Consider the following 26,272-nt stretch of genomic DNA (forward strand, 5'->3'; position numbering starts at 1 on the left):
GAGCCAATTTCTACTCAAGTTAGCCAAGCTGTGGTGCATGGGTCAAAGAGGAACCCACTTAGATGTGGTGCATAAAGTCAAGATCTACCAGGCAAAAGTAGTGGGAAAAAATATAGCCATTTGTGTGCCAAACTCTAACCAAATATCTCATCACTCTGTCCAGAGTTAACCTTGTACCGTTGATTAAAAACATTTGTAAAATGAGGAGTGAGCTTGAGAAAAGTTTTTGGCAGGCTCAAATCCCCTGAAAATGGATTACACCTTGCCAAAACTTCTGGGTGTTTTTGCTCATGTTGTGCTTTCAATAAATATATCTGCAATATGATATTCTTAAAAATGTGTTTTTTGTTTTTTTTAGGCGGCTTTTAGAAAAAATTAAAAGGATTTAGACTGGAAGCCAAAAGCAAAAGACTGCACTCACATTATCATTGGAGCCTTTGTTGTCCTCGTATTTGGTCACTATGTGAATGAAGAACTTTGGAAGGAAGGAGCACTGAAAAGAGAGAATGCATATTTTAAACTTCCATAAAAAGCCATCAATCTAAATAACAGAAAGCCTTAATTAGGTTCAAAACGTAGTTTATGATCTGCAATTCAAAAGCCTCTTAAAACTAAATGCTTCTAAAAAAATAGGATTATCTTTATAAATATGCTGACAAGCTTAAACAATGCAAAGTGTGCAAGTGTAAATGTGATGTTACTCGATGTAACTTGTTTAAAGAATGTCCAAAACAAACGACACCACAGGTTTATAGCACAACTCTGTCTCTTCGATTAAATTTAGAATCAACACATGGATGCCGATTCTGTCATTATCGTGCCATTGTCTCTCTTTTCCATCATAAAAGGAGTGTGACTCATGCTGGCGACATGTGTCATCTTGCATGAAAGGCACACAGATGCAAAAAGAAGGCCGATAACCATACATAACTAACATGTCTATGGGGTTATTCACAGCCATGTGTGTTATTAAAATGTGGAGGAGTGCCATAGTTGCATTCACTCCTTAGACATCGCACAATTAGGACATGGCCTCAGTTGAATGCTGAAAATAAAATACACTGGTATATGGAATTTCATGACACAGTGAAATACCCTCGTGTTTGTTAAATAATGAACATGTATACACATGCTTAGTGTTGCCAAATAATTGTATCAACAACCAAATAAGAGGATAAGGAGGATGCTGAAGATCAATTTCAATGATGCATGATTACATTTTTTTTCATCTGGATTACCCTTGGTCTATTTTGCATGACCAAGAATTAAAGAAATATATATACAGTAAAGGCCAAAAGTTTGGGCACACCTCATTCAATGTGTTTTATTTTCATGACTATTTACATAGTAGATTGTCACTGAAGGCATCAAAATTATGAATGAAAACATGTTATGTACTTAGAAAAAAAAGTGAAATAACTTCATCCATCCATCTTCCGCTTATCCGAGGTCGGGTCGCGGGGGCAACAGCCTAAGCAGGGAAACCCAGACTTCCCTTTCCCCAGCCACTTCGTCTAGCACTTCCCGGGGGATCCCGAGGCGTTCCCATGCCAGCCGGGAGACATAGTCTTCCCAACGTGTCCTGGGTCTTCCCCGTGGCCTCCTACCGGTTGGACGTGCCCTAAACACCTCCCTAGGGAGGCGTTCGGGTGGCATCCTGACCAGATGCCCGAACCACCTCATCTGGCTCCTCTCGATGTGAAGGAGCAGCGGCTTTACTTTGAGTTCCTCCCGGATGGCAGAGCTTCTCACCCTATCTCTAAGGGAGAGCCCCGCCACATAGCGGAGGAAACTCATTTCGGCCGCTTGTACCCGTGATATTATCCTTTCGGTCATGGCCCAAAGCTCATGACCATAGGTGAGGATGGGAACGTAGATCGACCGGTAAATTGAGAGCTTTGCCTTCCGGCTCAGCTCCTTCTTCACTACGACGGATCGGTACAACGTCCGCATTACTGAAGACGCCGCACCGATCCGCCTGTCGATCTCACGATCCACTCTTCCCTCACTCGTGAACAAGACTCCTAGGTACTTGAACTCCTCCACTTGGGGCAGGGTCTCCTCCCCAACCCGGAGATGGCACTCCACCCTTTTCCGGGCGAGAACCATGGACTCGGACTTGGAGGTGCTGATTCTCATTCCGGTCGCTTCACACTCGGCTGCAAACCGATCCAGTAAGAGCTGAAGATCCCGGTCAGATGAAGCCATCAGGACCACATCATCTGCAAAAAGCAGAGACCTAATCCTGCGGTCACCAAACCGGAACCCCTCAACGCCTTGACTGCACCTAGAAATTGTCCATAAAAGTTATGAACAGAATCGGTGACAAAGGACAGCCTTGGCGGAGTCCAACCCTCACTGGAAACGTGTTCGACTTACTGCCAGCAATGCGGACCAAGCTCTGACACTGATCATACAGGGAGCGGACCGCCACAATAAGACAGTCCGATACCCCATACTCTCTGAGCACTCCCCACAGGACTTCCCGAGGGACACGGTCGAATGCCTTCTCCAAGTCCACAAAGCACATGTAGACTGGTTGGGCAAACTCCCATGCACCCTCAAGAACCCTGCCGAGAGTATAGACCTGGTCCACAGTTCCACGACCAGGACGTAAACCACACTGTTCCTCCTGAACCCGAGGTTCGACTATCCGACGTAGCCTCCTCTCCAGTACACCTGAATAAACCTTACCGGGAAGGCTGAGGAGTGTGATCCCACTTCAAACATTCTATATTCTAGTTCCTACAAAATAGCTACCCTTTGTTCTGATTACTTTTTTTGCACACTTTGCATTCTCTCGAACTTCAAAAGAAAGTCACCTGCAATGGTTTTAACTACACGGGTGTGCTTGAAAATCAGAGAGAAGGCCAAGTGTGCAAAGCAGTAATCATAGCAAAGGGTGGCTATTTTGAAAAAACTAGAATATAAAACATTTTTTCCAGTTACCTCACTTTTTTTTTTTTTTTAAAAGAACATAACTCCACATGTGTTCATGCATATTCTTAATGCCTTCAGTGACAATCTACAATGTAAACAGTCATGAAAATAAAACATTGAATGAGGTGGTATGTCCAAACTTGTGTCCGATACTGTACATATAAACTTGATTATTAAACACCTTTGATGTTATGATCATGGTTATGTAAACAAAAACATGTCTTTCTAAACAAGCATCTCTTTCGAAACCAAGCAAGCTATTATAATAGCAAAACTAATCAGTATGTGATGCAAACAATAAGACAGAAGTTTATACTCACAGTATATTCTATTGCAGGGTAGATACACGTCAGGCCGCGTCCAGAAAAGCACAACAAAAAAAAACAGAAAATTAGACAATTTCAAAAAGCCACATGACATCTAATTAGTAACATGTATGAATACATTGTTGGCTGAATAAATTATCATGTCAGTAACATGTTGGCGTTTTCCCCGCTCTTTTGGCAAACTGAGACCAAGTGATGAACACAAGCACGAGCGCCAGTGTGATCCCTGAGTCACCATCAGACCTGAATCTAGTCGTTAAACGTCAGCACGGTGTGTTGCATGGAGTGTTATATGTAGCCCTTTCCTCAACCGGGCATCAAATATCCTTGTTATGATGTCACCTGAATAATTTAATGACTTAACAGTTATGGGAGGGGGGGGGGGCAACGTGTGTATTGTTCATGCGTAGTTTTACAGTCGGTAAAACCATTTGTCAACCTAGACTTTTATATTCATTCTCACAAGGATGTTCTTTTTACACAACAGGATTAAAGTACAATGGATGACAACTTAACTTTCAACCAGGGATGCACCGATTAATCGGTAACCGAATATATTCGGCCGAATATGGCAAAAAAAAAAGCCACATTCGGCCTTCGGTGGAATGAGTTAAGAACAAGGCCGAATAGTGACGTGTGACGCAATTTTTTGACGCGGTGATGCAATCAGCCAACGTGCAGTGACGTGGGGATATGTTGTGTACCTGTATAAGTGTATGAGGTTACAAGCACACACTTATTGAGATTTACTGGGGCCTTCTGTTTACATTATTAGCCTGTTGTGTAGGCTACCTGTATAAGTGTATGAGGTTACAAGCACACACTTAATTGAGATTTAGTGGGTCCTCTGTTTACATTATTAGCCTGTTGTGTAGGCTACCTGTATAAATGTATGAGGTTATAAGCACACACTTAATTGAGATTTACTTAAGCCTTCTGTTTACATTATTAGCATATCTACTGTGGCTAAGCAGACTTTTGCCAAAAGGACAATACATTTGTTGTTGGTTTATCCACTTTAATACAGTATTTTTTTTTGGAATGGATGTTTTGTTTGAAGGCCTAATATAAATGAACAATTTTGCTTTTTTTGAAAAGCAAAGACAACTGGAATATTAAAAAAAATGTCAATATTCAATAAAAAAATACTTTATTTGAAAAACATGTCTAAATATTTATTTTAGGCTATTTATGCAACATTAAAAAAAAATTGTGAAAAACTGCATTCATTATTCGGCCAAGCGTTTAAATTTTATTCGGCTTCGGCCACAAATGTTCATTTCGGTGCATCCCTACTTTCAACCAAGTGATGCAGTATATTGATGGCGAATTATTCTCCTCTGTCTCCCTGGGAAAGTAGAGTCCATTTGCTGGAGCGTATGACCATTATCCATCCATCCATCCATCCATCATCTTCCGCTTATCCGAGGTCGGGTCGCGGGGGCAACAGCCTAAGCAGGGAAACCCAGACTTCCCTCTCCCCAGCCACTTCGTCTAGCTCTTCCCGGGGGATCCCGAGGCGTTCCCAGGCCAGCCGGGAGACATAGTCTTCCCAACGTGTCCTGGGTCTTCCCCGTGGCCTCCTACCGGTTGGACGTGCCCTAAACACCTCCCTAGGGAGGCGTTCGGGTGGCATCCTGACCAGATGCCCGAATCACCTCATCTGGCTCCTCTCGATGTGAAGGAGCAGCGGCTTTACTTTGAGTTCCTCCCGGATGGCAGAGCTTCTCACCCTATCTCTAAGGGAGAGCCCTGAAAACTCATTTGGGCCGCTTGTACCCGTGATCTTATCCTTTCGGTCATGACCCAAAGCTCATGACCATAGGTGAGGATGGGAACGCAGATCGACCGGTAAATTGAGAGCTTTGCCTTCCGGCTCAGCTCCTTCACCACAACGGATCGGTACAAGATCCGCATTACTGAAGACGCCGCACCGATCCGCCTGTCGATCTCACGATCCACTCTTCCCCCACTCGTGAACAAGACTCCTAGGCACAGCCCGAAGAGGCAACGTGGGTCACCCCTCCAATGGGCTCACCACCCATAGCAGGGGCCATAGAGGTCGGGTGCATTGTGAGCTGGGCGACAGCCGAAGGCAGGGCACTTGGCGGTCCGATCCTCGGCTACAGAAGCTAGCTCTTGGGACGTGGAACGTCACGTCACGTATGACCATTAGTAAAACCTAAATTATAGTAGGTGCAATATGGTTTACTTCCTGGACCGACTTTACAATTTAGCAAGGATAATGGATGAGTTTGTTCAACCGGTCCATATGTCCTTTGAAAAGCCTTTTAACTGTGTCCTGTAGTTGGTACTACCGGGTAATGGACCAACAGTTTGGGGGCCATAGAATCTCATCTTATTTGAAGATGACTGCTCTTATGGCCTCATCAAGCTGTGACCTTCAACGTTTAGTGAAGATGTTTGGACTAACTCGGCATAAGAGACAGGGTGAGGAGCTCAATCGCCCGAGAGGTCCCAATTGGAACTGGAAGACAGAGCGACCCTACCAAGCAGCCTCTCCAGCAAACTAAAATGTGTGGCCCGTTTCACACTGCCCTCAAAATAAGTCCTTTTCTAGAGTTGTGTAAACAGTGCCAACAGTAAACAATTTCCGAGGTTCAGGTAATATCTGGACTGTAACAAAGATGGGATGGGCCCACAACTGTAGCCAGGTTGGGTTCTTTCAGAGACGTATAGGCAAAATATTTTCACACAAAATTGCAGGAAAATGGCCGTATCAGAGTTGTATGAAGTGGAAATTCTCATCAGCAACTTGTATCACACTGGCTCTGATACCACCTCCAAAGATGGCAATTATGGATGATTGACAATCCCCTCCATTTCATATTGTACCATATGTCCCGGCAAGAAATCTGCGTTCAAAGGACTCCGGCTTATTAGTGATTCCCAAAGCCCAAAAAAAGTCTGCGGGCTATAGAGCGTTTTCCGTTCGGGCTCCAGTACTCTGGAATGCCCTCCCGGTAACAGTTGGAGATGCCACCTCAGTAGAAGCATTTAAGTCTCACCTTAAAACTCATTTGTATACTCTAGCCTTTAAATAGACTCCCTTTTTAGACCAGTTGATCTGCCGTTTCTTTTCTTTTTCTCCAATGTCCCACTCTCCCTTGTGGAGGGGGTCTGGTCCGATCCGGTGGCCATGTACTGCTCGCCTGTGTATCAGCTGGCGACATCTCTGCGCTGCTGATCCGCCTCCCCTTGGGATGGTTTCCTGCTGGCTCCGCTGTGAACGGGACTCTCGCTGCTGTGTTGGATCCGCTTTGGACTGGACTCTTGCGACTGTTGGATCCATTATGGATTGAACTTTCACAGTATCATGTTAGACCCGCTCGACATCCATTGCTTTCCTCCTCTCCAAGGTTCTCATAGTCATCATTGTCACCGACGTCCCACTGGGTGTGAGTTTTCCTTGCCCTTATGTGGGCCTACAGAGGATGTCGTAGTGGTTTGTGCAGCCCTTTGAGACACTAGTGATTTAGGGCTATATAAGTAAACATTGATTGATTGATTGGTTGATTGATGTTTGTTGGCACTGACCGGGGGACTAAATCTGAGGAATTCTGACCGAATCTGCAAACGCCAAAAACGACAAATCTGCTTACTTACTTCTAAAACTCCAAATACCCACCTGTGATGGTGTAAGGGTAATAGTTCCACGCCTTCTCGGTGACATAAAAGATTTTAGGAACCACAGCTCGAGCCCAGCTAGGAAGTTTACTGCAAAGACACATGGAATCATGATTATGATGCTGCACCAATCTTAGAGAAAAAAAATAAATAAAAAATAAGTCCTCATTTTGTTTATTTTTACTCATTACAGTGAAACCAAATGGGGCTTGGGAAAAGAACATTGCATGCTTTTTTTTGTTACAGTAAAGCTATTTTAAGGATGCCCTAACCCAGGGTTTCCCGCCACGGAAGAATTACGGCCGCCACAAATAAAAATAAAATGTATTTTTTCTTTTGGCTTTTGACTCGCTCGACCACTCATAAAAGCAATGGGACTGTCTGTGAATGGAGCTTGTAGTTACATATTATATAAATATGTACATAAAGTGTTGTAATTATATTCCAACTCCGCGTTCTCCATTTAGGGTTGCATATAGTCTGAACTATAAACTTTGTAATGTTTTGTATTTTTTCTATAGCTACATTGGATTTATGTTGGTATATTTGTGGCCATCCGTGCTGTCCAGCCATGTACAACAAAGCTTGAATTGGCAACCATAAATCCCCTGACAAGAGTAGACTCCAGCAGCGCAAGGTAAAGAACTGACTCATCGACTGTGTTTTCATGCACTAAATTAGTCTTATTTTTCAAATAGTTTACTTTTATTTTATCACCTACATGTGATGTCCCAGTGTACATGCACACTAATGCATTGGTCGTACGCAGTGTGCCTCAAGTCAAAATGTTGCATTCTTTTAATTTGTGAAGCAAATAGTCCCCTGATCATTTAAGATGTAGCCCGTTTTTTTTATTTAATGGTACGTACTTGTTGAGGCCGGCGCATGCCCGACAAGAAAAGGTCTCCTTCGGCGACAAGCACCCACTCGAGAGACCTAGTTTTCAATTGCATAATCGAGGTGTGTTGGTTCGACTTTTCAAAAGCCAAACAATTGGATTAAGAAAATTCCATGGGTTGTAGAATTTGAGCTATATTTGTAAAATCAGACAAATTTAGTACATGGAAATGTAATCAGTGTCAAGCACTGCTCTTATAAGAGTAAGGATTTCAAGATACTGTACACCAGGGGTGCCCATTACGTTGATCGCGAGCTACCAGTCGACCGCGGGGGGTGTGTCAGTCGATCTCCAGCCAGGCTTTTAAAAAAAATAGACCTAAAAATGAGTGATCATCAATCTTCACCAAGACGTCACTTAAATGACATTCACGGTACCGGAGGGTCTTGTGAGATGACGCTGGCTGCTGCAAGATCATTATTATGAAAATATGACCGAGAGGAAGGCGAGAAACACTTTTTATTTCAACAGACTCTCGCGCCGTACCTTCCGTCAAAACTCTAAAGGCCGACTGCACATTTCCTATCTTCACAATAAAAGCCCTGCTTCATGCTGCCTGCGCTAACTAAATACAGAGTCTCGGAAAACTGGCGTGCACAAGCGATCCCTCAGAAAGCTGGCGTGCACATCACTTGTGCACGCCAGCTTTCCGAGACTCTTATTTTGTTAGCGCAGGCAGCATGAAGCAGGGCTTTTATTGTGAAGATAGGAAATGTGCAGTCGGCCTTTAGAGTTTTGACGGAAGGGACGGCGCGAAAGTCTGTTGAAATAAAAAGTGTTTCTCGCCTTCCTCTAGGTCATTTTTTCATAATAATGAACTGGCAGCAGCCAGCGTCATCTCACAAGACCCTCGGGTGCCGTGAATGTCAATCAAGCAAGCTACGGAATTTGCCGCCAATGTTTTTTTTGTAAAGTGTATGGAAGCTGGATGAATTAGATGCCAAAAACCAACCACTTTCATGTGGTATTGTACAGAAAGGACAACTTTTTTTCTCCTCCATTTGAAAATGTGGGCGTTATCATTACTGTCTGATTCCAATCAATGCAAGTCATCAGAATCAGGTAACACACCAACTTATATTCTTGTCTTCGTGAAAGAAAGACACCTATATGTGTTACACATGCTTGTATTATCATTAAACACATTTAACTTGTTTACAAAAATGTCTCTTTCATAAATAAATAAATATAAATGATATATATAAATGAGGTAGATCCCCTCGAGTTGGTCAATTGAAAAGTAGCTCGCCTGCAGAAAAAGTGTGGGCACCCCTGCTGTACACCATCCCTCATCCACACGAATTGGCATCGGTTCCATTAGCACTTAGGTGTCAACGTTGAGGCCCGTGGGCCAGACCCAGCCCGTGGATGAATTAACTATGGCCCCCGGGATGATATTTAATGGTATTAGAACCAGCTCGCAGCTGTATTGCACGCACTAGGGGTGTGGGAAAAAAATAAATTCGAATACGCAATTAAGAATCAATTCTCATTTTAACTTTTTTTTATCAATCCAACAAACCACTACACAGCAATACCATAACAATGCAATCCAATTCCAAAACCAAACCTGACCCAGCAACACTCAGAACTGCAATAAACAGAGCAATTAAGACATACACGACACAGAACAAACCAAAATATTAACAGTATCAATATTAGTTATAATTTCAGTATAGCAGTGATTAAAAATCCCTCATTGACATTATCATTAGACATTTATAAAAATAAAAAAATAAGTGTCAGTGGCTTACACTTGCATCGCATCTCATAAGCTTGACAACACACTGTGTCCAATGTTTTCACAAAGATAAGTCATATTTTTCGTTCGTTTAATAGTTCAAATAAATTTACATTATTGCAATCAGTTGATAAAACATTGTCCTTTACAATTATAAAAGTGTTTTGTTTTTTTAAATCTACTACTGCTTGCATGTCAGCAGACTGGGGTAGATCCTGCTGAAATCCTATGTATTGAATGAATACAGAATCGTTTTGAATTGGAAAAATTGTTTTTTAAATCGAATCGAGAAAAAAAAAAAGATATATTATCAAATTGTGACCCCAAAAATCGATATTGAATCGAATCATGAGACACCCAAAGATTCACAGCCCTAACACGCACCAATACTCAAGCAAACTCACTGCTTGGCTTCATTATTCATCAGCATTTAGGGCAGATTTTAACTTTCAGCAACCTCCCTCCCCAATAATGGCTAAACGGAAGGTGGACGGTGAGAACAGGGGGTTTCAAGCCAGGTGGGAGCCAGAGTATATGATCACGGAGGTAAAAGGCAAATCTGTGTGGCTGTAACGAAAGAATATCATCTAAGAAGGAACTACGACATGTCTAAGAAACACAGACAAGAATAGAACAAAGGCTATAGAAGGTGGAAGAATTAAAACAAGGTATTTTAAGTCCTGGCATCACAAAGCTATGGTGTCGTTTTGATAACTGACATATTAGATTAAAATTGTAATATTTGAATGAGAAATTACTTGTGGCAGTATGCGGATTTCACCAATGCGGTGGTTTGTGGATACAATCTGTTGCTTTTCCAAATATTTTTAATAAACTGCTAATATTAGAACACTAAACAAAGTGCTTGAAGTTTAAAGGGGAACATTATCACCAAACCTATGCAAGCGTCAATATATACCTTGATGTTGCAGAAAAAAGGCCATGTATTTTTTTTAACCGATTTCCGAACTCTAAATGGGTGAATTTTGGCAAATTAAACGCCTTTCTGTTTATCGGTCTTTTAGCGACGTGACGTCACCGAGGTAACACACCCGCCTTTTTCACATTACAAACACCGGGTCTCAGCTCTGTAATTTTCCGTTTTTTCGACTATTTTTTGGAACCTTGGAGACATCATGCCTCGTCAGTGTGTTGTCGGAGGGTGTAACAACACTAACAGGGAGGGATTCAAGTTGCACCACTGGCAAAAAATCTGCCGCCAGACCCCCATTGAATGTACCAGAGTGTCTGCCGGCGATGCTAAGACAGACATGGCAGAGATGTATGGATAACCTGCAGATGCATTTGCAACGATTAAGTCAACGAAATCACAAAGGTGAGTTTTGTTGATGTTGACTTATGTGCTAATCAGACATTTGGTCACAGCACGACTGGCTAATCGATGCTAACATGCTACGCTAATCGATGCTAACATGCTATTTACGCTAGCTGTATGTACATTTGAAACTAGATACCGACATTTAATGCGAAAAAAAAACACTTACCAGTCGACGGATTTAATTTGCTCCAGTGTCACAAGATGCGAAAGTCCTTATCGTTTGGTCCGCACATTTTACCGGCGATGCTAATAAGGCAGCCATGCTATGGGCCACTTCATTAGGTACACCCACGCTATGGCCGAATAGCGTCAATAGCTATTCGCTCAATTGCTTCAATTTCTTCAATTTCGTTTTCACTATCTGCCTCCAAACTCCGACCAACTGTTTCAATACATGCATAATCTGTTGAATCGCTTAAGCCGCTGAAATCAGAGTCTGAATCCGGGCTAATGTCACTATATCTTGCTGTGGTAACCGCCATGTTTGTATTGGCAGCCCTGTATGACGTCACAGGGAAATGGACAGTCGCATCGCAAATGGGGATAATCAAGAACTTTAAGTTTTTTGTAGGGATATTCCGGGAGGTGTAAAATTTTGAAAAATACTTCGAAAACTAAAACAAGCCACTGGGAACTGATTTTTATTGTTTTTAACCCTTTTGAAATTGTGATAATGTTCCCCTTTAAGGGCTTTGTAAAAACACGGACGAAGTCTAAGTTCATTGTTTGCGAAACATCACTAATTGAGACAAAAGACAATGCGTCCCAGCTACAACGGGGTTCTATTAACACTGATACGATTGCATATACGGCGGATACTGCCCTCCAAAATAGTTTCTCTCGTTTTGAGGAAATAACAGAGGAAGTGTTACGTGTAAATGGAATTAAACAAACATGTGTTTACTTGACCCTCTTCCTGGGAAACTGATCAAGGAGCTCTTTGTATTATTAGGTCCATCAGTGCTAAATATTATAAACTTATCACTTTCCTCGGGCACTGTTCCCCTAGCATTCAAAAAAGCAGTTATTCATCCTCTTCTTAAAAGACCTAACCTCGATCCTGACCTCATGGTAAACTACCGACCGGTGTCTCACCTTCCTTTTATTTCAAAAATCCTCGAAAAAATTGTTGCGGAGCAGTTAAATGAACACTTAGCGTCTAACAATCTATGGGAAACCTTTCAATCCGGTTTCAGGGCAAATCACTCCACGGAGACAGCCCTCGCAAAAATGACTAATGATCTATTGCTAACGATGGATTCTGATGCGTCATCTATGTTGCTGCTCCTCGATCTTAACGCTGCTTTCGATACCGTCGATCATAATATTTTATTAGAACGTATCAAAACACGAATTGGTATGTCAGACTTAGCCCTGTCTTGGTTTAACTCTTATCTTACTGATAGGATGCAGTGTGTCTCCCATAACAATGTGACCTTGGACTACGTTAAGGTAACGTGTGGAGTTCCCCAGGGTTCGGTCCTTGGCCCTGCACTCTTCCGCATCTACATGCTGCCGCTAGGTGACATCATACACAAATAAGGTGTTAGCTTTCACTGTTATGCTGACACCCAACTCTACATGCCCCTAAAGCTGACCAACACGCCGTATTGTAGTCAGCTGGAGGCGTGTCTTAATGAAATTAAACAATGGATGTCCGCTAACTTTTTGCAACTCAACGCCAAAAAAACGGAAATGCTGATTATCGGTCCTGCTAGACACCGAACTCTATTTAATAATACAACTCTAACATTTGACAACCAAACAATTAAGGCGACACAGTAAAGAATCTGGGTGTTATCTTTGACCCAACTCTCTCTGAGGCACACATTAAAAGTGTTACTAAAACGGCCTTCTTTCATCTCCGTAATATCGCTAAAATTCGCTCCATTCTGTCCACTAAAGACGCTGAGATCATTATCCATGCGTTTGTTACGTCTCGTCTCGATTACTGTAACGTATTATTTTGGGGTCTCCCCATGTCTAGCATTAAAAGATTACAGTTGGTACAAAATGCGGCTGCTTTTCTTTTGACAAGAACAAGAAAGTTTGATCACATTACGCCTGTACTGGCTCACCTGCACTGGCTTCCTGTGCACTTAAGATGTGACTTTAAGGTTTTACTACTTACGTATAAAATACTACACGGTCTAGCTCCATCCTATCTTGCCGATTGTATTGTACCATATGTCCCGGCAAGAAATCTGCGTTCAAAGGACTCCGGCTTATTAGTGATTCCCAAAGTCCAAAATAAGTCTGCGGGCTATAGAGCGTTTTCATTTCGGGCTCCAGTACTCTGGAATACCCTCCCGGTAAAAGTTCGAGATGCCACCTCAGTAGAAGCATTTAAGTCTCACCATAAAACTCATTTGTATACTCTAGCCTTTAAATAGACTCCCTTTTTAGACCAGTTGATCTGCCGTTTTTCTTTTTCTCCTATGTCCCACTCTCCCTTGTGGAGGGGGTCCGGTCCGATGGCCATGTACTGCTCGCCTGTGTATCGGCTGGGGACATCTCTGCGCTGCTGATCCGCCTCCGCTTGGGATGGTTTCCTGCTCGCTCCGCTGTGACGGGACTCTCGCGACTCTGTTTGATCCATTATGGATTGAACTCTCACAGTATCATGTTAGACCCGCTCGTCATCCATTGCTTTCCTCCTCTCCAAGGTTCTCATAGTCATCATTGTCACCGACGTCCCACTGGGTGTGAGTTTTCCTTGCCCTTATGTGGGCCTACCGAGGATGTCGTAGTGGTTTGTGCAGCCCTTTGAGACACTAGTGATTTAGGGCTATATAAGTAAACATTGATTGATTGATTGAATTGTTTCCCACTGAGTTTAACTTGCGTCAAGTGTTTTGCCAAGAGGATTATTAGTAGTATAAATATTTTCAGAATGTACTTGTTCTGTTTGAAGTTGTCTTTATTTTTAAGTTATTATGCCATGACTTTACCAGTCTGGCACGCGCAGGAACACATGTTCCTTTGTGGCCATCGAGCTAAAATGAGTTTGACATTTTGATATTCTTTACCTAATATCAAAGTGGTTTCGGCATTGATTTTTTTTTTTTTTTATACAAACGCAACTGTAAATTAACAGCTGTCAGCTACATTTAAAAGCGAGCATTATTTTGCACACTTAAATGTAGCTGACAGCTGTTAAAAGTGAGCATTATCTTGCAGGCTTCACGGTGGCAGAGGGGTTAGTGCGTCTGCCTCACAATACGAAGGTCCTGCAGTCCTGGGTTCAAATCCAGGCTCGGGATCTTGCTGTGTGGAGTTTGCATGTTCTCCCCGTGAATGCGTGGGTTCCCTCCGGGTACTCCGGCTTCCTCCCACTTCCAAAGACATGCACCTGGGGATAGGTTGATTGGCAACACTAAATTGGCCCTAGTGTGTGAGTGTGAATGTTGTCCGTCTATCTGTGTTGGCCCTGCGATGAGGTGGAGACTTGTCCAGGGTGTACCCCGCCTTCCGCCTGATTGTAGCTGAGATAGGCGCCAGCGCCCCCCGCGACCCCGAAAGGGAATAAGCGGTAGAAAATGGATGGATGGGCATTATCTTGCAGACTTTAATACAGCTCTTGTCTATAACTAGATTATACATGTGAACCTAAAGCACAACGTAACAAATGCAGAATTCTACACCTCCTTTGACTGACAATGGCACTACAAAGTGATGATTGAATAAACTATAGATTAGAAATGATGCATCTTGTGTAAATACCGTACTCCCTTCTCCCGCTCTGTGTAAGCGCCACACTCCTACACTGCAATCTGTTGATTTCTCCTCATCCGCACTCCACACTTTTAAATACATATTTTCCAGCCCCATGTTGCCAAGCTTGTGAGCTTGGTGGGTGGCTGCCCAGTTTTGCCGCCATGCAAAGCTGGCAAAAATACAATAAAAAATACCACAAAAAGATAGCTGGATTGCAAGCGGTCTAAAAGAAAAAAAAAAAAAAGGTATTGTTTTATAGTCTTAAACCTAATAATCCATTCTGTGCTGAAAACGCTGAGGTTGGATGGAATCATGCTAAATATTAAAAGATCAACAACAAATATGAAGGGGAGAGCTAATAAAGGAGGTGACATGACACGTTTCAGGGCCACGCTGAGTTACCAGCTGGTAACATACTTTGATAAGTTTTGGTCCACAAGCAGCAAACCAATTATGAGGCCTTTTTTTTGTCCCCGGCCGAGTCAAATCAAGACTATAAAAATGGGACCCATTACCTTCCTGCTTGGCACTCAGCATCAAGGATTGGAATTCGGGGTTAAATCACCAAAATGATTCCTGGGCGCGGTCACCGCTACAACTGCCGCTCACTGTTCCCCTGACAAGGGGATGGGTCAAATGCTGACGACATATTTCACCACAACTAGTGTGTGTGCGTGTGTGTGTGTGTGTGTGTGTGTGTGTGTGAGACTATCATTGGTACTTTAACACGTGTGCAAGAGAGTATTTTTATTCAGTGCCATTGATGGTTTCCAAGTAAGGTTTAAATCAGGGGTCACCAACCTTTTTGAAACCGAGAGCTACTTCTTGGGTACTGATTAATGCGAAGGGCTACCAGTTTGATACACAAATAGATTGCCAGAAATAGCCAATTTGCTCAATTTACCTTTAATAAATAAATCTATATATATATAAAAGAATGGGTATTTCTTTCTGACAATCAGTCGTACATTTTTTTTCCTTTTACGGAAGGATTTTTGTAGAGAATAAATGATGAAAAAAAATTGAACGGTTTAAAAAGGGGAGAAAACGGGGAAAAAATGACAATTTAATTTCGAAACAGTTCCTTCAATTTTGACTGTAAAATTAAAAATTTAACCGAAAAAAGAGAAAAACTAGCTGATTCAAATCTTTCTGAAAAAATAAAAAAAATAATTTATGGAACATTAGTAATTTTTCCTGATAAAGACTTTTAGAATTTTGATGAAATGTTTTAAATAGGTTCAAATCCAATCTGCACTTTGTTAGAGTATATAACAAATTGGACCAAGCTATATTTTTAACAAAAATTTATTCTAGATTTTGAATTTTAAAAAATTCAAAAGACATTGAAATAAGATTTAAATTTGATTCTAAAGATTTTCTAGATTTGCCAAAATATCTTTTTTTAAATTTTAATCATAAGTTTGAAGAAATATTTCACAAATCTTTGTCGGAAAAAACAGAAGCTAAAATGAAGAATTAAATAAAAATGTATTCTTCACAATAAAAAAATACATTTACTTGAACATAAACTTAAATTGTTAGAGAAGAAAAGGAATTTAAAAAAGGCATGTTTATAAAATTCAAAAATCATTTTTAAGGTTGTATTTTTCTCTAAAATAGAGAAGAAAAAAAAGAAAAAAAATACAACCTTGACTTTTTTTTTTTTTTTTTTTTTAGAGAGAAAAAAAAAAACCTTTTAAAAAAAAAAAAAAGATTTTTGAATCTTTTTTTTTTTTTTTTTTTTTTTGCTCCTCCACATCAAGAGGAGCCAGATGAGGTGGTTCGGGCATCTGGTCAGGATGCCACCCAAACGCCTCCCTAGGGAGGTGTTAAGGGCACGTCCAGCTGGTAGGAGGCCACGGGGAAGACCCAGGACACGTTGGGAAGACTATGTCTCCCGGCTGGCCTGGGAACGCCTCGGGATCCCCCGGGAAGAGCTAGACGAAGTGGCTGGAGCGAGGGAAGTCTGGGCTTCCCTGCTTAGGCTGCTGCCCCCGCGACCCGACCTCGGATAAGCGGAAGATGATGGATGGATGGATATTTTTTCTCTAAAATAGTCTCTGAAAGTTATAAGCAAAGTAAAAAAAATAAATGCATTTATTTAAACAAATGAAGACCAAGTCTTTAAAATATTTCCTCGGATTTTCAAATTCTATTTGAGTTTTGTCTCAGAATTAAAAATGTCGAAATAAGAGACCAGCTTGCCAGTAAATAAATCAAATAAATATAGAGGCAGCTCACTGGTAAGTGCTGCTATTTGAGCTATTTTTAGAACAGGCCAGCGGGCGACTCATCTGGTCTTGACGGGCGACCTGGTGCCCGCGGGCACCGTGTTGGTGACCCCTGGTTTAAATAATCAATGGTGAAGGTTTGACGTTAGCCATTAATTATACAATCTAATAAATCTCTATGTGCTGCACATTTTGCCAACAGGAAGCATTCCAACTATACTGTACATGAAAATATATGAATGGTAGCAAGTTATTTTGCTTCTACGTAATTTTTTTCTTAGCACTTTGCTGACTCAGCATTATGGTCCCCCCAGCATGGCGAATGCTGACACAGGTGATTGTGCTCAAATAAGTTGCCCGCAGCACTTTGTCCAATGCTTTTCTTTCGCCCTGCCATAGGTTCTCCCTTTCCCTCATCCCGCCATTGGCAGGTTGAATGCACATTAAACTTCATGGATCATATCACACTGTAGTGACGGATGGAACGTGGTTGTTTTATTACGACCTAAAGAAAATTCTTGAAAAACTTTGTAAACAAGTGGAACTCATTACAGTAAATATTGGCACATGGATACTCAGTTGGTGATATTGCTATATGTGTCAATCCAAATTAGATTGATAGTATGTGGCCTGGTGAGGCGGGTGGAGGATGGGAGGGGGGTATGGGCATCAGTATGTTTGACTGTTTTTGCAAAAAAATCAAAATATCTACAAAATAACTGAAATCCGACATGGCCAAGGGTTTAATATGGCAAGCAAATAATTTCCCCATTGTGGGAAGAATGAAGTCCGTCATATAATCCAATCATTAAATTTATGTAAGGTTACATTTTAAATGACAAATTCTACTGTCAATAGAAATAAGTTATTTTGTAGCTTGGCCAAAAAAAAAAAAAAAAAAAAAAAAAAAAGCTTTACAGCTTGCATTTAATTCAATGAGATTAGAACACTGACAACGTTAGCAGTTAAGTAGAGCAGAGTTAAATGTAAAGAAAGGACAAGATATCCCATTAGTCAGTTATATTTAGGCATAGCAAACAAAAGAACTATGTGCAAAAAAAAACTGTCATGTCAATCAAAAGTAATAAATGTTGTGATTGTTGGTCCAATCTACCGTATTTTGTTGGCAATTTTTGTACTAGAATCTAAAAAGCTTAGTAGTAGTCCTGCAGGAAAGCCAAGTGCTTTATTCCAAACGCATGACCACATTATAAGGTCTGGCGATGGTCGTTATCAAGAAAATATCCTTATTAAAATACTAAATACATCTCTCGTAGGCTAAACAGCAAACTGAATCTTGATATGGCTCGCAAACATTGCCAAACAGGGACATTTATAGCTCAATTATGGGACAAAATATGAACTTCACACCATAAAAACAACCGCAGACATGAAATGTGATCGTCACGATCACAGGAGCACGGCACCCGTTATGTCAAATATATTACTTTGTCTAAACCAGGGGTGCCCACACTTTTTCTGCAGGCGAGCTACTTTTCAATTGACCAACTCGAGGGGATCTACCTCATTTATATATATCATTTATATTTATTTATTTATGAAAGAGACTTTTGTAAACAAGTTAAATGTGTTTAATGATAATACAAGCATGTGTAACACATATAGATGTCTTTCTTTCACAAAGACAAGAATATAAGTTGGTGTATTACCTGATTCTGATGACTTGCATTGATTGGAATCAGACAGTAATGATAACGCCCACATTTTCAAATAGAGGAGAAAAAAAGTTGTCCTCTCTGTACAATACCACATGAAAGTGGTTGGTTTTTGGCATCTAATTCATCCAGCTTCCATACACTTTACAAGAAAAACATTGGCGGCAAATTCCATAGCTTGCTTGACATTCACGGCACCCGAGGGTCTTGTGAGATGACGCTGGCTGCTGCCAGTTCATTGTTATGAAAAAAAGTGATGTGCACGCCAGCTTTCTGAGGGATCGCTTGTGCACGCCAGTTTTCCGAGACTCTGTATTTAGTTAGCGCAGGCAGCATGAAGCAGGGCTTTTATTGTGAAGATAGGAAATGTGCAGTCGGCCTTTAGAGTTTTGACGGAAGGTACGGCGCGAGAGTCTGCTGAAATAAAAAGTGTTTCTCGCCTTCCTCTCGGTCATATTTTCATAATAATGATCTTGCAGCAGCCAGCGTCATCTCACAAGACCCTCCGGTACCGTGAATGTCATTTAAGTGACGTCTTGGTAAAGATTGATGATCACTAATTTTTAGGTCTATTTTTTTTAAAAAGCCTGGCTGGAGATCGACTGACACACCCCCCGCGGTCGACTGGTAGCTCGCGATCGACGTAATGGGCACCCCTGGTCCAAACCCTTGTGAGCGTCGAAGGAAGTGAGGTTGAGGTGAGCACTGTTTTGGTGATAAATGGTTTAAATATTTCAAAAACTATTTAGGAGTATGAATACCCTTCATCCTGTTTTAAATTTGTTCATGATTGCATGTATATTTGCTTCCAAACCATTCAAAGTATGCCCAAATCTGCACTGATGCAGGTAAATAAAAAGGGACTCGAGACAGTTGCCTAAAATCCGGAAGTGCCTCTAGGTCAGACCTGGGCAAATCAATCAATGTTTACTTATATAGCCCTAAATCACTAGTGTCTCAAAGGGCTGCACAAACCACTACAACATCCTCGGTAGGCCCACATAAGGGCAAGGAAAACTCACACCCAGTGGGACGTCGGTGACAATGACCCAGTGGGTCATCATGCGGCGCGTTAAGCTTCTCAATCCGGCCCGCCGGACATTCCCAAATATATTTTTTTTTTTAGATCTTAAAGATGGAAACTGTAGCTGCCATTATGATGAGCAGTGATGTTTTCTAATGACCGGAAGTTTTCAACTGTACAGAGTATTTCAAATGGTTGGAATCTGCGTTTTAGGATGATATAGCAGTTACTATGGTAATGTAATTAGTTACTATGGTATTGTTATTAGTTACTATGGTATTGTTATTAGTTACTATGGTATTATTAGTTACTATGGTAATCTCTGTCACAGCAGCTCAGGCGAGCCACCAAGCAGTGCGGGTGGGAATCGTTTCCACAGATGCGGTAGGAGATTTTCACAAATAGTTCTCAAGCTTAGTGATAGATATATCAGATTGTAGGTGGGTTTATTTGGTACCATTCGCGTTCATATTTCGCTGTGTTTGTTGCATTTTACTTGATTGTAAAATATGTCAATCGAAAGGGGGTGTGACATTCATATTTTGTCAATATTCAGTGTTTTATCGTTAATAGAAAAATGTCAAATTCCATTACGTTTAAGGCGGTATGTCATAATGTTTTTAGCATTCAGATATTGTGAGGTTTTGTATTAGTGTTTGTTACGTCTCGTCTCGATTACTGTAACGTATTATTTTCGGGTCTCCCCATGTCTAGCATTAAAAGATTACAGTTGGTACAAAATGCGGCTGCTAGACTTTTGAAAAGAACAAGAAAGTTTGATCACATTACACCTGTACTGGCTCACCTGCACTGGCTTCCTGTGCAGTTAAGATGTGACTTTAAGGTTTTACTACTTACGTATAAAATACTGCACGGTCTAGCTCCAGCCTATCTTGCCGATTGTATTGTACCATATGTCCCGGCAAGAAATCTGCGTTCAAAAGACTCCGGCTTATTAGTGATTCCTAGAGCCCAAAAAAAGTCTGCGGGCTATAGAGCGTTTTCCGTTCGGGCTCCAGTACTCTGGAATGCCCTCCCGGTAACAGTTCGAGATGCTACCTCAGTAGAAGCATTTAAGTCTCACCTTAAAACTCATTTGTATACTCTAGCCTTTAAATAGATCTCCTTTTTAGACCAGTTGATCTGCCGCTTCTTTTCTTTCTCCTATGTCCCCCCCCTCCCTTGTGGAGGGGGTCCGGTCCGATGACCATGGATGAAGTACTGGCTGTCCAGAGTCGAGACCCAGGATGGACCGCTCGCCTGTATCAGTTGGAGACATCTCTACGCTGCTGATCCGCCTCCGCTTGAGATGGTTTCCTGTGGACGGGACTCTCGCTGCTGTCTTGGATCCGCTTGAACTGAACTCTCGCGGCTGTGTTGGAGCCACTATGGATTGAACTTTCACAGTATCATGTTAGACCCGCTCGACATCCATTGCTTTCGGTCCCCTAGAGGGGGGGGGGTTGCCCACATCTGAGGTCCTCTCCAAGGTTTCTCATAGTCAGCATTGTCACTGGCGTCCCACTGGATGTGAATTCTCCCTGCCCACTGGGTGTGAGTTTTCCTTGCCCTTTTGTGGGTTCTTCCGAGGATGTTGTAGTCGTAATGGTTTGTGCAGTCCTTTGAGACATTTGTGATTTGGGGCTATATAAATAAACATTGATTGATTGAATGTTCCTAAAAATAGATATACCGGCCCCCAGACACATTTTTTTCTCTAAATATGGCCCTCGAGTCAAAATTGCCCAGGCCTGCTCTAGGTCACGTGATTGCAACAGACCAATAGAGCGACTCCTATTGGGTATGTTGGCTGACTTTAAATGATTTATATGTTAAGAGTGCATTAAAAAAAATAGTGTTCTTGTCTAATGTAGGGATTGTGGATGATAAAATAAAAATGTAAAAAAAGTGCATTTCCCCTTTCAGTAGTCATCACGACAAAAATTGCACCAATAGTTGAAAAACACATGTTCGCTCCTAAGACAAAACACTGACCTGTTGAGGAAGAGGCGTTTCTCTGTGAACTGTCCCTTGCCGTGAGTGGGGTCTTCATAGGGTTCATTCTGGACCACCTCCACACCTTCCCCTTTATCGCTCTGCTCATGGCTGTGCTTGCTGATCATGTACAGCTGCCCCACGTGGTACTGGAACAACAGAAGAATGACATAAACATGTGGGTCTTAAACAGGTGGAATAGCAGGCCACTATGGCTCCTTTGATACAACAAAATCTGGAGGTCTGTGCAATAACGCAAAACAAGCTGCTGGAGTTCAAACTCCTGGGCAGACTGAGGTCGCAGATAAAAAAAAAAATAAGCACAGAAACTTCTTCTGGACCAGTTGGGACACTTGCAACTATATCAACAACAAAATATGGGCTCAACTCCAACTCTCACTCCTCCTCAGGGCCTCTACTTGACCCTGCCCCTTGGCTTTCACATTTAGTGCCTTGGCAAAGTATTGCTTAAGTCTCGCTACGTCATCAACCCTTGTTTTTTGTCAGCTGTGGCATAAGGCAGATTCCACAAATGTTTACTTTCAAGATACCATCCCTTGCGATGATCGGCTTTGCTTGTACTCTATTTTCTTTCCCCGGTCTCTATGAAGAAGAGCGTTTAGAAGACGTTTTTGGCAAAATATGCAAGTGCTAGCGCATCAACTTGCGTAATGTAAATTCTGTATTAGTGTTGCAAGTTATTTACGGGCAGTAGCAAAGGTTTGAAGTCTGACTGAATCCACGAGTGTCATTAATTTTCCAGACCACAAGGCACACCGGATTATGAGGCACACTGTCGATTAGCGGGTCTAGTCAGGTCTATTTTCATACAAAAAGCGGACCGGATTATAGGGCGCATTGAAAAGGGGTCTTTTTTCTAAATTTAAACCACTTCCTTGTGGTCTACATAACATGTAATGGTGGTTCTTGTCAAAATTTAGCATAGGCTATGTTTTACAGATAATCTTCAAGTTGCTTTCCGACAGTCCCTTCAGGATAAGCCGTTTTGTGGACGGTCTTATTTACGCGTTTTCCGTTCGGGCTCCAGTACTCTGGAATGCCCTCCCGGTAACAGTTCGAGATGCTACCTCAGTAGAAGCATTTAAGTCTCACCTTAAAACTCATTTGTATACTCTAGCCTTTAAATAGACCTCCTTTTTAGACCAGTTGATCTGCCGTTTCTTTTCTTTCTCCTATGTCCCCCCCTCCCTTGTGGAGGGGGTCCGGTCTGATGACCATGGATGAAGTACTGGCTGTCCAGAGTCGAGACCCAGGATGGACCGCTCGCCTGTATCGGTTGGGGACATCTCTATGCTGCTGATCCGCCTCCGCTTGAGATGGTTTCCTGTGGACGGGACTCTCGCTGCTGTCTTGGATCCGCTTGAACTGAACTCTCGCGGCTGTGTTGGAGCCACTATGGATTGAACTTTCACAGTATCATGTTAGACCCGCTCGACATCCATTGCTTTCGGTCCCCTAGAGGGGGGGGGTTGCCCACATCTGAGGTCCTCTCCAAGGTTTCTCAGTCAGCATTGTCACTGGCGTCCCACTGGATGTGAATTCTCCCTGCCCACTGGGTGTGAGTTTTCCTTGCCCTTTTGTGGGTTCTTCCGAGGATGTTGTAGTCGTAATGATTTGTGCAGTCCTTTGAGACATTTGTGATTTGGGGCTATATAAATAAACATTGATTGATTGATTGATTGACGTGGCTCACCTTCGGCAGCGTCTTTTCGCCGTTATCTTTGTTGTAGTGGTGTAACGTGCAACGACGGGAGTTGAAGTGTCAAAAGGTGGAGCATACTGTTTTAAATGACATTCAGACTTTACTTAAATCAACAGAGGAGCATTTCCTCATCCGTGGATCACTGGTGCAACAACTACGCTGTAAATGTGTCCCGTGAAAAACCATCCAACCAGAACTCTAAAGTTTCTTGGGTGAATACTAACTACTCATACTGGTATGTTTTAGTACTTTCATGGAGAGTTAACTGACAGTTAAGAACTTTACGATGCTTTAAATCTGAAATGGCAACAGCGGAGGATAAATGCCACATAAAAATATAGAGGAAAAAGAAGCTTATTGACTACGGTGATCTTTTGCAGAACCCAAATACAGATCAGCACGTACCGGACGGTAAAAAAAGGTTTTTGCATAATGTGAAACATTATGCAAAACAAACGCCATATATGTCTTGCCTTATACACACACACCATAATACTCTTATGTTGAAGCAAAGTACAAACGATCAGGTGGTGTGGCTTCATAGCTTGCCAAAGTTGTGCTAAAAAATTTTAAAAGGATTGAGCGCCGTGTTAATGTTCTATATTTTCATCTGGAGTCATATTGCAGTCTACACGTATCTTTTATGTGAGACTGCCATCTACAGTTCAGCATGTACCAAATAAAATAGCGTTGAGGTCAGTAAGCACAAACAAAATGATTCTGTACATTAGGCGCACTGTCGAGTTTGGAGTAAATTAAGGATTTTAAGTGTGCCTTATAGTCCGAAAAATACGGTACTCTGCAGCTACATAAAATCTGCTTAGTAGTGTTTAGTGGTCTAATATAGAATATTAGGGATTGCTTTAAAGTGTATTTCAAAGTAACCCTCTGCAAAACACATGCTTTAAGAGAAAGTCCAGCACAGCACAAATGGCCGAGAGCATCCTAACAGGAGCTGCAGGCCTGGGATGAAAACACTTTTTATGCCATGCTAGTTCTGTCTCGAAACGCCACACAATCACTTGAAATACATTTCAATATATGTCAGCACCCTGCTGCTTTTGTAAGTCTCCCAAGTAATTTATTCACAGATTTGGTCAAGGATCAGTAAAACAAACTCCTTTGGGTTCATCGGGCAGCTATAGCCGTTTTAGTGTGACTTGACATTTGATGCACGATTATACAATTTCTCCAATCGGACAGCTAAGATTATAGACTATTTCCAGTAATCTTTGCTGTACACTTAAAATATCCAATAAAATAATTTAGGGCTGGGCGATACAGCTAAAAACTATCACAATAAAAATGTATATACGTTTGACAAATGATATTTTATGAACTATCGAAAGGACCAGGAGAAAAATATATTAAAATGTGAACATTTTTATTTGAAATATAACCTTCCTCTGGTTATAACCCCCTCCGCTATAAAGGCAGAAAGGTAAGGAAATGTAAACAAGTCCAAAATCAAACCGTTAATCTCTTTAAATTAAGATACAAAAATAAGGAATATATAAGAAATGCTTAAGTAACAATAGTTAAAAGTATGAAAATGTAAACAAACCCAAGAAGTGGCATGTAATTTAAATTTGGTCTGTTATTCTTATTAAAGTATGAAAACGATATGTTCTGTAATAATTTAAATATTGACCCAAATTACGTAAAAATAGCACATTTTGTAGTTTATTTATATAGTCCTGCATTTTAGTTCCTACCCTCGTCTGTACATCTGAATCAAGACAAGGGTTAAAAAGAAGGACTAAGGTCTGTTTAAAAAAAAAAAAAAAAATCTCAACTGCCATACTGTCAAGGTGTCCTGTTTCATCGACAATTTCATCACATTGCAGCACTCATTTGTACTTTCTCTTCTCACTCCATGCAAACAGCAAGATGATGTAACCAAACTTGATAGTACTGTGACACAACTGGCTCTTTAGCATTTCCCTCCCATTGCTCACTTCCTGTGAGCTTTTGTTTATGCAACCAACCATGCTTAAATTTGCCGGCTTCTTCAGTGCCAAAAAAAAAAAAAATTTCACATACAGTATAACAAACGTTTTTTGTATTTGAAATAGATTACGCGTCTATCACGATATATATTATGTATAGATAGTCAAACAGTAAATGCATGAAAAAATATTTTTCTGTAGGTTATAGTTCAGTTCTACATCATTTTTAATAAAAAGGCAGAATATTTGATACAGATCTATAACTAGATCTCAGACTGCGGACATCATGACATTGAGTGGTTAATTAGAGCAGAGTTGCACGCACAGCTTACATTTTGGATCACCTCTGAGTTGCATTCAGGAGTGGTGGCAGTGTCAGGCGCCGGAGTTTCACCGTAAAAACACCAAAAAAAGTGTAATATTGTTTTTCCATTAACAGAAATACACCGTAAAAACGACCGTAGATATTACAGTAAAACAGTGGTACCGTTTTCCCCATTTACATTACACATTACAAAACACATTGTACATATGGTAAAATTTCAGCAGCTAAACTTTACTCTAAAACGGGTGTCCAAGTCAAGGCCCGCAAATGAATTATCTATGGCCCCCGGGATGATATTTAATTAGTATTAAAACCGGCCCACAGGCAACAGCCGTCTGCTGCCGTTTTGCACGCACCAATACTCCAGTGTCGGCGCTAGGATTTTTTTTTTTTTTTTTTTTTTTTTTTTTTTTTTTTTAAATTGGGTCCGAGGGACCCCATCAAGGCCTAAAAGAGTCCCACAGTAAATGTTTGGTGTTACAACAAATGATAAATGTATTTTCCTCCTATATCTCACGTTCTATAGTTTTGGAAAAAGGTTTTTCATTAAAAAAAAAATTCAAAAAGGAAACTATTTTATGCATATATATATTTAGCTATAATCATTCATTCACAGAACTAAACTTTACTGCTGCCAGTATTTTTTTTATTGTTATATTTTCAGAATGGGTTTGTTCTATTTTTGGCCAAAGTAAGAAAAAAAGAAATTCTGAAGTAGTCTTTTTAGTTTTAATGCC

General features: G+C 41.2%; 1 protein-coding gene across 1 annotated transcript in view; it reads right to left on the reverse strand.

The window, feature by feature from the left end:
- Nucleotides 1-26,272, reverse strand: part of LOC133539245 (cytoplasmic phosphatidylinositol transfer protein 1-like) — an 89,653-nt gene that overhangs the window by 36,900 nt on the left and 26,481 nt on the right. Inside the window, exons 2-5 of the mRNA XM_061881418.1 lie at nt 21,539-21,687; nt 6,916-7,004; nt 3,261-3,268; nt 422-493 (exon numbers count right to left, since the gene is read on the reverse strand). Of these exons, the coding sequence (XP_061737402.1) occupies nt 422-493; nt 3,261-3,268; nt 6,916-7,004; nt 21,539-21,687 (318 nt within the window). The remainder of the gene's footprint in view (nt 1-421; nt 494-3,260; nt 3,269-6,915; nt 7,005-21,538; nt 21,688-26,272) is intronic.

The sequence above is a fragment of the Nerophis ophidion genome, linkage group LG20 (genome assembly GCF_033978795.1).
Source record: "Nerophis ophidion isolate RoL-2023_Sa linkage group LG20, RoL_Noph_v1.0, whole genome shotgun sequence".
Classification (NCBI taxonomy): Eukaryota; Metazoa; Chordata; class Actinopteri; order Syngnathiformes; family Syngnathidae; genus Nerophis; species Nerophis ophidion.